A 15464-nucleotide genomic window follows, 5' to 3' on the forward strand; every position below is an offset into this window, starting at 1 on the left:
GTTTATAGGCTTATATAAGTTTTACAGCTCATGTACTAGCAGCTGCTTTTCAGAAATTAGCAAACAAAAACATTAGCAGTTTTCTGCCATGCGCAGGTAAATGACGGTACCAACAAAAATTAAGAGTTTGAGCTATTTCAAGAAACATGTTTTTAACTCCATGCAAACAATAGAAAAATGTTGGACTTGGGCTTGTTTTCAGCAAAAAACAAATGCACAAATTTTTACAATTAAGCTTAGGTAAAATAGATGACAAAAAATTAAAAAAAAAAAAAGAGATTTTTTTTTCAGATACTGCTTTAGCTTCCTATGGCAGTATCAATCCCAAAATAAATTCACTTAATCATCTCTGACCTTGAACTCTGTACAGAAATGTAGCTCATCTAGTTAATAGTATTTCAGGAATTAAACGACATAAAATTCAAATTAATGGCTTGCTGATATTTTTGAGTATAACACATTATATTTACAGTGCAACTTATGTATAGTATGAGCAATAATTCGTACAAGCAACAACTTGTTATGGTTATCATCATGGGCACCCACATGCAAAATTTTAAGGGGGGGAGGGAGTCTCATGTATTTTCCCCATGGTTTAGCAGGATATTTTCTGCATGGAAACCAATTTCAGAACAGATCAGAGTTATTAAAACATTATTTGACATTTTAAATAACTTATTCATTAATGGCTGGAAAAGAAATGTTTTTACATTTTCGCAAAGAAAAAAGCAAGGACATTAATACAAAAAGCAAGGACATTGTAATAAAAGCAAGGACACTTTAATTTCTAAGGGGCGGGGGGGCTTGAGCCCCCACCTACCCCCTATATGGAAGCCAATGGTTACCATGCGTTAAAAAATGCAGCTCCATAATCCTCAAATAAATGTTTCTTGAATAAGTGGTCTTATGGGGAAATTGATAGATTCGCCAATTATAACAATTGCAATATAGAAATTAAAAAGAAGATAATTAAAATTCCCATTAGATGAAGGCTGCTTGATAGGTTTCACCGTTGAAAGTTATTTCTAATTTGTCTCCACAGAATTGACATGGGTCCAAACACTTGGCAACTGGATAACAAAGTCAGGTGCCATATTTCTTAGTTATAGCAAGCTGTTTTTGGTGCGAGACTTTTGAAACGTTTACATTATGCTTCAATCTATCAGCTCTTTTTGTAACTAAAAACTAAACACAATTTATGATTTATGAACAATAACAGTGGATTCAATATTGCAGCTGGTAACATTGTCAGCTCTGCCGTCAGATTTGGCAAATGTGTAACATGTCTCTAAAGAAAAAAGTTCAATTTAACACAGATCCAGATGTTAAGAAACAAGACTAAGTTTGCAAATAATGTGTGATGCATTTCTAAAGAATTAAGCAATACAGATTTGAAAAATCTGGGGAACATATAAAAAAGCATACCCACAAATGTTTTAAAGGAAAATATCTTACCCGATTCTCATCACTTTTGACGTCAATTTCTGCTTGTTTCTTCTGGCATTCAAGCTTAAGTTGTTCAATTTCTTGTCTCAGTTGCATGACTTCTTGACTAGAACTGTTTCCGGAGACAGCTAAGAGCAAATGAAAATTTAAACTTATTATTGGCTTCCAACAATGGCTTTTGAAATTGCACAAGCATAAATGCAAATGATTTGTATGAAACAACTTCTCTTTATAAAAGTGATGTTTTTCTATAAAAATATAATAAAAACTAGATAATATGAGTCTCAGTGTCAATAATTTGAGTTCCTCTTAATATGAGGCGACTGATTATGCAATTGCTTATTTTTTTAGTTCCTTATTTTTTCAGTTCTTTCTTATTTCTCCTATTCCAGTTTGATTTTCTTCGGAGAAAGGGTGTAACCAGAAAAAGAGAAGTGTGCCATTTTTTTTCTTAGATTTTGCAGAAGTGCAGAGATATATTTGTAAATGTTATGTTACTTCAAATACATTTGGTATAATCCATCTCAATTCAACAAGGGGCATAGCATGATGGTCTCCGATTTTTTTGAATTTAGCATGTGTTAAAATTCTTAAAAAATTAAGAAATACATTTTTTATATTTTGCCCAAAAAAATTCCTGGGCCGAGTTACAGGCCGCCAAAGATAGCGATCTCAGGAACGGTAGAACATATTTCATTGCAGTTTGTTTTATTTAAAAGGGTGTTTTTTCTTGTTTAAAAACATATGCAACATTTTGAAATATGTGCTTTAGTTTTTTTTCCCCAGTCTTTTGAAAAAAAAAAAAAAAATTAAAATAATGTTTTTGATTTTTCTCAAAATACCAATTTCAAAAATTTTCATTTTTTTTTACAGTTTATTAGTACTACTGAGCACTACGTTTCCTGAAAAGGAGAGCTTCCACATTTCGTTTAAGAGATTTTAGAGGCATTTGAAAAAATGGGTGTTTTTAAGGAACTCTTCGTGATGGCAGACTGAAAATTCAAAAAAATTTTTTCGCAATAAGTGGCAGAAAACATAACTTAATTAAAAGTGTATTTTATTTCTCTCAATTGTCAAGAAAATTTATCTATCCGGAATGCAACATTTACTGTACTGCAGCATCTTTGCCTGAATGGCGCAGCAGTTTCACCCATCGGAGGGAAAAATTGGGAAGGAATTCCCGTACATTTCCAGAAATTTCAACAATTTGTGATATTTCCTGATCATTTTAGGTGATTTTTATTTCCCCTGGCAATTCCAGGTTTTCCGTGTTTTCCAGGTGCATGGCAACCCTGTCGCAAAGGTTTACATTTTATGTGTCTTTTTTTTTTTTTTCAGATTGGTATATTAACAAATGGTTTTAGTGCACTTTCCCCAGAACTATAAAATACCTTTTGAATTATATAAATAAAATTCTTGAAAAACTAAAATATTTTTTAAGTGACTCACAGCGTTGAGCTTTTAATAAGGCATTTTGATCTTTAAGCTGTTGTACGGAGCCTGTCATGTCTTCCACTTGAGTCTTGGAGCGTTCATACTCAGACATAACTTCCTCTAACTTGACTTTTAATTCTTGAATCTGCTGATCCTGCAAGACAATAATACACAAGAGTTTTGAAAACAGCATAAAAATTTAAACAAATAATCACATACATGTAAAAAAAAATTTAATTCAATCTTAATCTAGGCATCTGCAACAGTTAAAAACAAACACGATGTGTAGCATAAATCTAGCCAATAAATGAACCTTTAAGCACTATTTCATACTGCAACGGTTGTGAAAACTGAAAATTACTTTTATATTGATGCCATGTTTGCTCCTCCTTTACTAATTTTACATTTTAACGGTACATGTTCATTTATAATTATATATACTTATTTACCTGATTTTTTTTACATAATATTGGAGCTTTTTAAGGTAATTTAGCATGTCACTTTAATGGTATTTTTCCTGTTATTTAACAGCTTGTTTATTTTGCATATTATTTTACTTTTAAAAGCTTAATTAAATGATTTAGCCAAATATTTTTCATTTTAAGGCAACTCAAGATCTTGTTTGGTTTAAAAGTCCATTATAGTGACAAAATAATTCATGGTAGTGCAAATAAGTACTTTCTACGTAACTTCGACCAAACATGGTGGCAATAAATGAAATGAAAAATAATCGCTAAGATTAAAAATGCGCTGAGACATACCTATTGCAAAAAAGTGCCTGCTCTGAATTTGTTTTATATGCACCTTATCTTTCACACTCTACTTATAATTTATGTTTTATTTTTATTGCTTTCAGATTAAGTTTTTCTCTTTATTCAAAGCCGTTTTCTTTGCAGATTCTTTTGATTTCCATTTTGGAATTGTTTAGAAGGTAGTTACTGCTACTAATTCATACAACAACAACAACAAAAAAAGTAAAAATCCTATTTTTTGAAGAAAAAAAATGAATTGCTCATTCACTGGTTAGAATAACACGAATAAATAAGTACCTGTTCCCTAATGAGATCCTTATACTGTCTAAGTAGTTCTTGTTGTTCCGGAGTCATCGAAGATTCGGGACCATTCAACAACTTAGGCTTCGGCTGAACAGCTTTGATAATTACACCTGTGAACAGAAAGTAAAATTTAAGCTGCAATGAAATATTAACTACAGAATACATACATACATAAAAATATATACACATATACGTTTAGTAAAGAAATACCACATACAAACCTTCTAAAGACTTAAATAGACGACAAAACTCATAATCAAACAGCACATTGGATGGTTGTTGAAATTTCAGATGGGGATTTTGCGCAGCTCGACTGTAATTCTCATTCTTGGCAATCGCATCAAGCTTGTCTATGAATGTCTCCAGTCCAATCCGCTTCACAATTAGTTGACACAAATCCTCTCTAAGTTAAAAAGTTTTATCTTATGAAATGAAGAAAGGTATCAACAAATTAGCTATATGTGGTACATACTTAATATAAAAGACAAAGAAAATCCTTTAAAACTCCCTACGATCGGTGCTGTATTTTTTTTCTTTTGGTGGAAAAAAGCGGGGGGGGGGGGGGGGGGTATTTTTTTTATAGTAAAAATAATGCTAATGTAATGTAAATTGTTTTCAAACCACCTTTTCTTTTGGTAAGAACCCCTGAATGATGACATTAACTGTAAATCTGTATAATCACCTCATAGCAAACCAATATACCCAATTTAGTCGAAGCATTAGGATAATGCAACTAAATTGTCACTTACAGTGGAAAAAAATATTACTACAGTAAAAATCATGGAGTGGACAATATAGTAGTGAATAAGATTATTCCTTGTGGATGAGGGATTAAATGATTTCTAGGAGTGAGGAAACTCTCTCTCTCTGTTTTGGAAAAGAAAACACATATTCATAAAGTTGATATCAATATTTCACATTTGACGATCAATATAGTTCTGGACTGGCTTCATAGCAATGCACTCTACTTTTTGTTTGATTGAAATACTTTGAGCTATAACTAATGAATAATCTTCCACATTAACTTCAAATACTTTAAACACACTACAGATTAAAGTTCCAACATGTGTCCATTAAGTACAGTAAACTCCCGATTATCTGCGGAATAGGGCGGCACGGTAACCGCGGATAATCTGAATAATAGGTAAAAAGCGATACTCAGTGTATGCAATATAGTCCAGTTGCATACTTAAGGAAAAAGACCCTCCGTGGGAAATTTCGTGAGGAAATTGTGAGACCAATTTTAATGCATTCCTTTTGGCCTATGTAACTATGCCTCACCGGGTGTTTTGCTTGAATTTGTGTCAGACCGCCTGTGTGACGTCATTAATCCAAGATGGCGGCTGCACTAGATGTTGATGAAAATTTTCGGTTTTAACTCAATTTTGAGGCATATTATGAAATTTTTTTTCAACTTAATTATATATTTAACACTTTAATATTATTACATTTCAAATTAAAAAACAAATTGTTTATATAAAATAAGTTATTTATTTGGCTATTTTTGATTTTTGATACAGATTTTATGAACTTTTTTAGTTACCAATAGCAGTTAAAAAATATTTTGGAAAGCTTGTACGATTAAATCAAATTTATTATTCCAAAAAACCTGTAAAATTATTTACATACACGTGTTTTGGGGTTATAAGAACCTTTTTTTATATGTAGAAAAAATTTACAACTTCCGTTACTTAATATCAGAAGCAATGACAATTTTATTTTTTACATTTTATGTACTCTAAGTAATGAATAATTTATTTAAACTCTGATTTTAATTCAAAAATATAGATTTAGAAGTAAACAAACAGTCCTCACTTAAAGTTCTTCATCTGAAGTGTCATCAATATCGCTTTGTTGGCTGGGTGCTTTTCACATAAGTCTCATCACCTCTACACACACAAAGTTCAGTGCATGAAATGTTTTGAGATTTGCATTTGCATGAAACAATGCATTTACCTATTTCACAGCTGCATCGAACTAGTTTCAAGATGAATTCAGACGCACAAGGAAGTATACATATAACTGAAGCATAATGTTGTCTTTCTTTTCCCATCCGAAGTCTAACGGTGATGGTGATTTCGGGTGCTGCTGGTCAGCAAGACGGCACTCTAATACCTGATAATGTGCTCTTAAAATGTATGGGGACAAAGATGCTCTTGTAGGAGGCAAATTTTCATTTTGAGCCTCTTGCTTGGAAAACATGAACCAACGAAGTTCTTCAATATCGGAAATCTTGGTCAGCGGCACATACACGGAGCAAAAAAATCCTTCAATAGTAACTTTATCATTTGCACTAAATTCTTCGGTTGACCCCAGATTACTCAAAGCATCAGGAGTATTTTTGTCTGCCTTCTTATAAATTTTCCAAAAAGATGGTTTCCCCTCTTAGCAAGTGAACCTGTTATATCACATCCTGATAGAGCATGGAGTCCTAATATTCCTTTAGTTTTTTCTGGTCCTCTAATGCGGTCATAATTCCTTTAATATCTCACTTTCAGTTTTCTTATCGTTTAATACTTCCCCAAATGCTGAACATTTGGGTTGACTTGTCTTTGCAATTTTATAGGACGTTATTTCAGTCAGGGACTGACGTAATGTCAAAAGGGAACGGGCTGCTGAAGGTGTAGTAAGAGAAAGTGGAATTTTTCTATCCGAGTCTTTTTTCTGTTGATAAAGTACTATTACACTGCTATGCAATGTACCCTTCCCATAAGATGTGTCTTCAAGCAAATCAATGTTACCTGCAGCATAAAATAAAAATTTTGCTTTTATCAGATCAGGAAGAATATAGATTCTGCCACTCTCATCCATGCGCCTTTATTACCTCATTCGCTATCTGTGTTTCCAAGCGTAGAAATTAAGCATAATCAATCGAAACACCTATTTTATGTAAAAAAAATCAATTATATATTTGCTTCAGGTAGCAGAGTGCATATTAAGGCCAACACCAACTTGCAAAGGCATATCCCGGGCGTGTCGATGAACAGTTTCTTTCTAAGCTTGGTACGGAGACAGTATTTTATACATGAATATGTGTGATAGTCTTTTAGCTTTATTCAGCACGATATTGTTCTGCACCTCATAAATAGAATTAATATCGAATTTTACGTTGCAGCACCATTTCAAAAACTGATCAACTTCGATTGGAACGGCATCAACTATCTGATTCTGTTCAAGAGATCCTGTAAATGTACATTTCTGATCAGATAAAACTGCTTTGTGTAAAATGTTCGCAGCTTCAAAGATAGTTCTCATGTTTTTTCCAATGTCTATAAAATCATCTTCTGCATTAGATAGGGTAATATCTACAGTTGCCTTTAAAGATACGCGTTGCGACTCATTTACACTTTTTGGATTACTAAATATAGCGTCATCAATTTCCTCTTGAATGAGATTTTTAATTTCTTTTCACGTTTTATTTTTTCCACTATTTTTATTTGCAATTGACTGATAATTCATTTCAAGTCTGTTATTGTAGTAACATTTCCCTGAACAAGAAAATTATTTAATGCACACGGAAATTCTACGTCTGTTGCTTCATTAGAAACGTCTTGTGACTTTGTTACTACATCAGGATTGCAATTTTTTCGTAAAACATTAAATACATGTTTTTCCCAGCAAGATTTATGGTATAAAATATTCTTTGCATGATGGTCTCCTAGATCTGTGCAGTCACTGAGTTTAATTTTGAAATAGAAAATTTCAATGGCTTTTTTTAATTGCTGACCTGTAGAATCTTTTTTATCGCCACCAAAGGTTTTCTTACACCGCCTTTTCCGAGGCAGAAAAAACACTTATTTTTGTCACCTACGACAAATTTGGATCTCGTTGTGTGTAGCCTACAACACTGTCTTCATGAATGGAAGTAGGACAATATAGTTTATTCTTATCCATTTCGTGAAATCTCTTATTTCTGTCCATGCTTGCTTTATGAGTGCACTTCTCTTAGCATCCTGCATGCCATGATGCGGTTTTCATTTTTCAATTCTTCTATAGTCACATTCGTTAATCGTTCAGTAAGTAATGTATATACTCTTTGTCATTCCATTCTACTCTCTTCTCGATACATTCTAACACTTTATCATAACCAATGGGTTTAACTAATGATCACTTCCTCTTAACCTGACAAAAAATACAAAGTTTATATTTAATTTGTAGCCTAGCTTTTTTCGAAGATGGAGGCAAAAAAACTTGTAAATGAGTTTCTGGGAGAGAAGATATCGTGAATAAAATCGCAGTGATAAGTGAAGGAAAAAATAACCGTACTTGAAGATTTGCAGACTATTCACCAACGAACCGAGAAACAATACTTTCTCTACGCAGAAGCCTTCTCTTCTACTCTACCTACAAATTCCTTAAGAGCACCCCCAATGTACGATATTCATATCCGGTCAAAGAGTTTAGGGGGTCGGGGGTATGCAGGTTATTGGAATTCTGTCAAACGATTATACAGTCAAACCTCGTTAAAATGAACTCAAAGGGACCTTCAAAGTGAATTTGTTTCAACAGTAGCTCGTTTTATCCGAAAAACAATAGTGTTAGGTGTGTTAAGTGATTTTCAACAGAAGGACGGGGATCGCAAATGTAATTCGCTTTAGCAGTAATTCGTTATAATCGTGTTCGAATTAACGAGGATCAACTGTACTAATGTTTATGTATCTTAGCCTGAAAATTAAAAGTATTTTTAACTGTGAAAGTTCACCCGAGGTACTTTTAAAACAGCTAATTCTGAGAGCCAAAAAAAAAAAGATTTATCAGAATTTTTTTAAATGAGCTAATAAACAAAAAAAAATAGATATTTTGTTTTTAATTTATAATAAGAAGATGAATAGAATATTAATCAAGTAAATTCACCAGAAAATTATCACAAAATACCCAAAAATTAACTCATAATTGCAAAAACTCATTAAAGCCGCCATCTTGGATTGATGACGTCATACAGGCCGTCTGACACAAATTCAAGCAAAACACCCGGTGAGGCATAGTTACACAGACCATAAGGAATATATTAAAGTTGGTCTCACAATTTCCTCACGAAATTTCCCACGGAATGTAGCATGCCCCCCTACTAATAGATAAAAAATATTAATTACACTCACACATTCATTCAAATTATAACTAAAAACTATTCTACATTGCATCTACTAACATACATCCACTAACTGCATCCACTAACTGAAGACAACTCCTCCACTTCTCCCCCGAGTGGTAACAAGACCTTCTCGGTTTTGGTGGGAGATGTAGAGTGACTTTCCAACGCCATCCAACCAAGAAACCCGGAACAGCCGACTTGATTGAAATTGAAACAAAATACAGTAACAACATCAAAATCAATATTTTGTGTACATAATCTACTAATATTGAATGTAAAAAATATATGTAAAATCTAAAAGCGAACAACACAATCACAAGTTTAAAAAAAAAAAGTGAAAGGCCCCGCCGATAATTGGGAGTTTACTGTATCATATCATCAAGCACCAAATTTTAATCTTTCTGGTGCTAATGTACATGGAAACGCAATTTTGTGTTAAATTGCACTAAATTGAACTAGTATGTTGTGGCCATCACGAAACTTTCTTCTATATTTTTCTTTTTTTTTCTGATCCCTCCCCATGCTTGACGAGGAAGCAATATTCCAAAATGAAAATAAAATTACACATGCAATAACTTGACGACCCTCCCAATGTCTGAATTATTGCAAAAGCAAAGCAAAGAGCGATAATTGAAAGTTATTTTAAAAGCCTTGCTTGAATTAATTACGAATATTTTATTTGTTAACAAACATAAGATGGCAACAGTTAAAAATTTTAAATCGAGATAATATTTCCGATCATTTCCATACAATTAAAATCACGAGAAATACGCAGACGACAATCTATTACGATTTATCTTTCTTATTGTTGCATTAATAAAACTATTTTTATTCGCAAAAAAAAAAAAAAAAAAAAAAAAAAAAAAAATCAACACCTCTTGGAGCGATTGGCGTCAAAATTGAACCAAAGCCTGTTTACATATGGATTCACATATATTCCAAATTTCAACCAGAACGTAGCATTACTTCTTGAGATAGGGCACTCATAATGGAAAAAAAGAACGGGCGATTGCGCTACCCCCTTTTTAGCTGTTGACACCAAAATAAAATCAGCTCTTATACCCACTAAGGACTACTTGCCGATAAATTTTTCTTTCATTCCGTTCATTATTTCTTGAGATACAGCAGTCACAATTGACGACGAAAAACGTTCTATAGCTCAACCCCCCTTTGAGTTATTGACACCAAAATTGAATCAGCACCTGTTCCTGTTACTGGCAACATATGGACCAAATTTTGTTTGATTCCGCCAGTTACTTCCTGAGGAAAAGCAATCACGCGTAACTCAAAAAACGTCCCATTGCTCCACCCCCCTTGGACGAATTCGCGCCAAAAACCAATGGGCACAAGTTCACATAGGGGCACATATGTGTAACAAGTTTCGTTCGATTTCATGCGGTAGTTTTTGCTGTAGAGCGGCCACAAAAAACTGGTCACACACAGACGTGACACACACACATACATACACACATACATACACACACACAGACAGACAGACATTTTCCAAAAATAGTCGAAACGGACTCAGCACACCTCAAAACGTTCGAATCCGTCAAAATTCGAAATTCGAAAATTTGCACGAATCCAATACTTTCTTCTATATATTAGATATAGAAGAAAGTAAAAATGGCTGCAGCATTAGGCGCTGGTTGCAACATTAGCTCAATGAGTAGATTTTACTCAATGTAGTAGAAAAAGTATAATACAAAGAAATTCAAAAATCTTCAAACTAGATAAGTTTTTTAACCATCCTTTTATTGGACAAAAGAAAAAAAAAACTAAATTGAACAGGAAAAAGTAGCAAAGTCAATCGCCTGAAAATGCATTGCTTAATATGCAATGAAATTACTTCATCAAATTTTTAGAGTCAGTCAAGCTAAAGAGTTTCGTCAAAAACATTTTCCTGTGTGATGATTATTTGTTATTAAAAACTTATTTTAATAATATTTGAATAACACAAATTGATTGAAATATAAATATATTTCAGTACGGGTGCAGAAATCTTATATTTAATTATAATACACTATCTTTAACTCCTTTCCTCGAAAATCTTGGTCATGTCTCCACTTTTAAAAATATTTTTTTAATGAAATTCGTAATCGACATAAAAACCGTCACAGTTGACGAAATTGAAATTGAAATTTGGACAACATACTGAATTAAAAATTTACACGTGGAAGACAATTGAAGAGAAATTATAAGATTGAAAGTAATAGATGCATGAAATTATAGAACAGTAAACTTATCATTCAAAGAATTGAAATAACACATAAAAAAAAAATGGAATTCTCACTTGGTAAAGCTCTGCTGAGAGTTGTCATTGAATTCTATACAAATGCCTAAAAGAAAAGCACAAACTCCTTGAACTATGTCCTCGTGCTCATCTCCTTCGGCTAAATTTACTTGAGATGTAAGCTATGCAGCAGTTAAGAAAATAAAAAATATATATAAATAAAACAAGGCCCCCCCCCTTGACATATAACCACCAATAAACACTTTCAATGCAAATAATTCATGCATTACTAAAACATTCATAAGGACGCTCAATTAAGAAATTAACTATATTGCCTGTCAAGGCATGACGGGCGAAAATTGCTTCTACATTTGAACAAAGCAACTGGTCGTTTGCCGATATTTTGATAGTTGAAATTTCGACCCTAACTTCAGTGGATTAATCCTAAATTCCATTTTTCCTGTTTTAGTCATTTTCTAAAAGTTATACAAAGGTTTACACATTTAATTAAAAAAAAAAGTTTCAAAACCAATCAAATAGTATTGATATACTATTAACATTCTTTTCGTATAAAAAACTTAATTTAACATTTTCAACAGTTATGTTTGGGTTTTAATGACTTTTCTAACATTTTTTTTATTGCCATACACAAATGTGGTATTCATTTATGCACACCTTGTACAGATCTGATGTTTCACAGAACAGTTAGAACAATATGAGACAAAGCGAATTGACCTTTTTACTATGGATTATCCAACAAGAGGCAGAAATTAATATTATTTTAAATCAAAACTGTCAAAAGAAATACATTCAAACTTGTCTACCTTGAATTTCACAGGACAGAAGAAAAATTTCGAGATACAGAGGTTTTGATAAAAGTTATAAAAATAAGCAGTTTGAACGAAGCCAAAGAGTTAAAATCTTCTTTAGCATTGATATTGTTTAACATTTTACTGTATAATGATATTGCTTTGATTACATATTTTAAGAATTTCAATGATTGTATCGACAGCAAGTTTATACACAATTTGAAGGATAAAAATTATCTTTAAATAATTCTTCATCAAAATGTTAAGATTTATAATTTTCCTCAATCGAAATAATTTAAACATTTTTTTTTTTAAATAAGAAGTTCAGATATTTATCTTTGAAAAATAACTGTCATTTATGTCATAAAATATTTCTTTCTTTTCTGTAATTGAAGGATACAAATGGGATATTTGTAGGCACACTGAGAAATTGCATCACAGCAACGGTGCAGTTGGCTAACCACGTGCTCATCAGTATCAAAAGGCCCAATCGGGTTTGTAATTTACCACCCTGGAAAAAACAATGTAGTCAATAAATTTTACCTACAAATATTTTCTGAAAATGTAAACAGAACAATAATGTATTATGAATCATGTAAAGTTTTGTAATAATTGATGTAAAGTACAAACCTTGTTCACTTAAACTAACTGGCACCAAATGCAATCTGGACAATTTATCACCTTATAAATCTAGTTGGTACAGAGAAGAAGCAAAACAAAACCTTAAAAAATCATCTTCCTTTCTATTACGATAAAAGCCCATGTTTTGCCATTCGGGTATCCCAGCGTGAACAAACAATGCTACACAGCAGATTGGATGTTTCTAATTACGGAGTACCACTAAGGTGGAAGTCGGATTTTGCTCAGACGGAACACAATCAATGGAAGCACCATCTATCAACATTTCAACCAATTTGATCTAAACTAGAAGCTAAGCAACTCCCTGGTTCAGCACCCCACTATTTACTTGGAGGGCTTTATGACCACAACATATTTAATGTGCCCCAGTCATCATCAAAAACACTGAGGATCTTCATCTGGCTAGCAGCGAACTGGAAATTCTCCAGTTACAAGTCACACCCCTTGTTGATTAGGCTATGATTGTTTACGAGACATTAAAAAATATACAAATAGTTCTCACATTATTTCTCAACCAAGAATTGGTGCACATTGTATTTTGTTTCAAACATGAGGGGCATTTGAATAAATGAAGCTGGGTCATGCAAACATTTTGTCATTAAAAGATTAAAACAAAAAAAGGAAATTTTTGGTGTACCTATAATAAAAGCATTTATAATGTGCAGCATTTTCCAGACTTTAATAATCCAATAATCTGTTTTTTTTGGGGGAAGGGGGGGGGGGAGATTTTTTTACTTTGAATCACATTTCTGAATGGAAAAATTAGTTATTCAAAATTGCAAAAAAATGTTGTCCTTTCATGTAAATGAGTAAATATTAAATTAAAATTGAAAAGTTACAACGACAAGAAACAATTAACAGCATCACTTTGCAAAAGCACCGCATTTCTTAATTTTTCAATGCTAAAATAATATTTTTTCAAAATGTAAAAGTTTGAAATCATTCATGTTCAGCTCTAAGTCTTTGCAATCTTGGAATTTTTAGCCTATTTATTATATTTTAATTATCTTTGATTACACATATTATGTTTATTAACATGTTGAAATTGTGCATTTAAGCATTTGGTTTCAGCTAAAGATATTTCTTCTTATTCCATCAATAGTCTACCCCACAAAATATGTTGCAAAAAATCAGACCCGGATCTATAAATTTTGGACCCCCTGCAACAAAATCTGTAGGGCCTCCCCCAGAGACCAGTATTGTATGTTTGCAACGTTAATAAGTCTTAGAGCTAGTTTTTTTTCTCAATTTCATGGGCCCTTGGACCCCTTAAGAACGTGCCCCCCCCTGCACCACAGGGTTTTCGGGTATGCAGATACAGGTATTAAAAAGTACAAAGTTATATTTTTGTACAAATAATGATTTTATTGCATCAATCTGTATGCCGTAAAATCCATAATCTATCCAAATGTAATTCCAAAGTACACTATCTAGAGAATATACTTTGGCAAGTACAGTAAGAATACACTAAATCATTTTTAGGTGAACTGATAAATTACTTGTAGTTAGATGAATCATTATTCTTGATGACTTTTGCTAAATCCCATTCCTGGAACATTATGTCTCTCATTCTCCCATTTGCAAAAAGGGGGATATTGTATTTCATTACATAATCATGGATATGTAATAAATTTCATTGCACATTTAAAAATAATATTGATTCTAAACTGAACTTACTTGCTGAAGCATCATGGCACATTGGTTGATGAGAGAAATGGCAGGATTCCCGACACTTGTAGCCAGCTGCACCCTCAAAAGCTGTTCCTTTTGAGTCGGATTGTCCACAAGGGCATGAGATAAGGCAATGGCAGCAAACCAGTTGGAAAGGCTGTCCACACTGAAGAGGCCTCCACACAAAAGCTTGCCAACAGTCATTGTGCTCACTGGAAAAATAGTTGCATACACATATTAGGTGTGCTAATGAAACTCTTATATATGAATCGATGAGTCCGAAAAAGAGCCGTTTCCTTTGTCAAAACCCAGGAGATGACTGATTTTCAGGCTCATCAATTCATATAACGTCGATTAAAAAATGTACTTAGTGCACTTTGATTAATTTCTGGAAATGTGGAAAAAAAGTAAAAAATAGTTATTAAAAAAACTATGGGCGATTTTTTTTTGTTGCAATATATATTTTTTTAATGCTCAAGTTTTGTTTTAAGCCTATACTACTATAATTTTGGATTAATCATCCCTTGTGGAAAATTTTGCACTTACTGACTTTTAAAACCAACTTAGTGAGTTTTACCTCTAAACCGACGATATATATATATATAAATATTTTTAAAAAAATCTATTTAAGGCATATTTTCTGTCAACATTTACAAAAGTCTAGAAAATTCAAGTTAGAAAATTTAATTGATGAATTTAATTACAAACGAAAGGAGCTAAAATATGAATAGTGATTTTTGTTTTTGAATTCAAATACAGTGAAACCCTGATTTTGCGCCCCTTGCATTCTACATTTTTAAAAATCAGGTCCCAGTTTTTCCCATTTACTAATAACATTAATTTAACTCAGATTGAAAGTTTGTTACTTATGAATTCCCTGCATTTTATGTTTTCCCTGGGAAGTGAAATAAAAGTAAGAAATTTTCTAAAATAAGCAATATGTTGCACTTGTATGCTTTTATGAAGGATAATCCACAATGTTGAAAGCTAATCTATGACAACAGAAATGCTATATTGCTTCATCCGTAGCTGATCTTATGGACTTTTCGTCCACCAATGAAATGAACAAGAACTGGAAGCACAGC

The 15464-nt window shown here is 32.6% G+C and overlaps 1 protein-coding gene across 1 annotated transcript in view; it reads right to left on the minus strand.

Moving 5' to 3' along the window:
* LOC129225575 (general vesicular transport factor p115-like) overlaps positions 1-15464 on the minus strand; it is a 64892-nt gene that overhangs the window by 22438 nt on the left and 26990 nt on the right. Inside the window, exons 12-18 of the mRNA XM_054860024.1 lie at positions 14386-14591; positions 12470-12580; positions 11321-11442; positions 4157-4338; positions 3930-4045; positions 2896-3034; positions 1456-1574 (exon numbers count right to left, since the gene is read on the minus strand). Coding sequence (XP_054715999.1) covers positions 1456-1574; positions 2896-3034; positions 3930-4045; positions 4157-4338; positions 11321-11442; positions 12470-12580; positions 14386-14591 — 995 coding nt within the window. The remainder of the gene's footprint in view (positions 1-1455; positions 1575-2895; positions 3035-3929; positions 4046-4156; positions 4339-11320; positions 11443-12469; positions 12581-14385; positions 14592-15464) is intronic.

This window comes from Uloborus diversus, chromosome 7 (genome assembly GCF_026930045.1).
Source record: "Uloborus diversus isolate 005 chromosome 7, Udiv.v.3.1, whole genome shotgun sequence".
NCBI lineage: Eukaryota > Metazoa > Arthropoda > Arachnida > Araneae > Uloboridae > Uloborus > Uloborus diversus.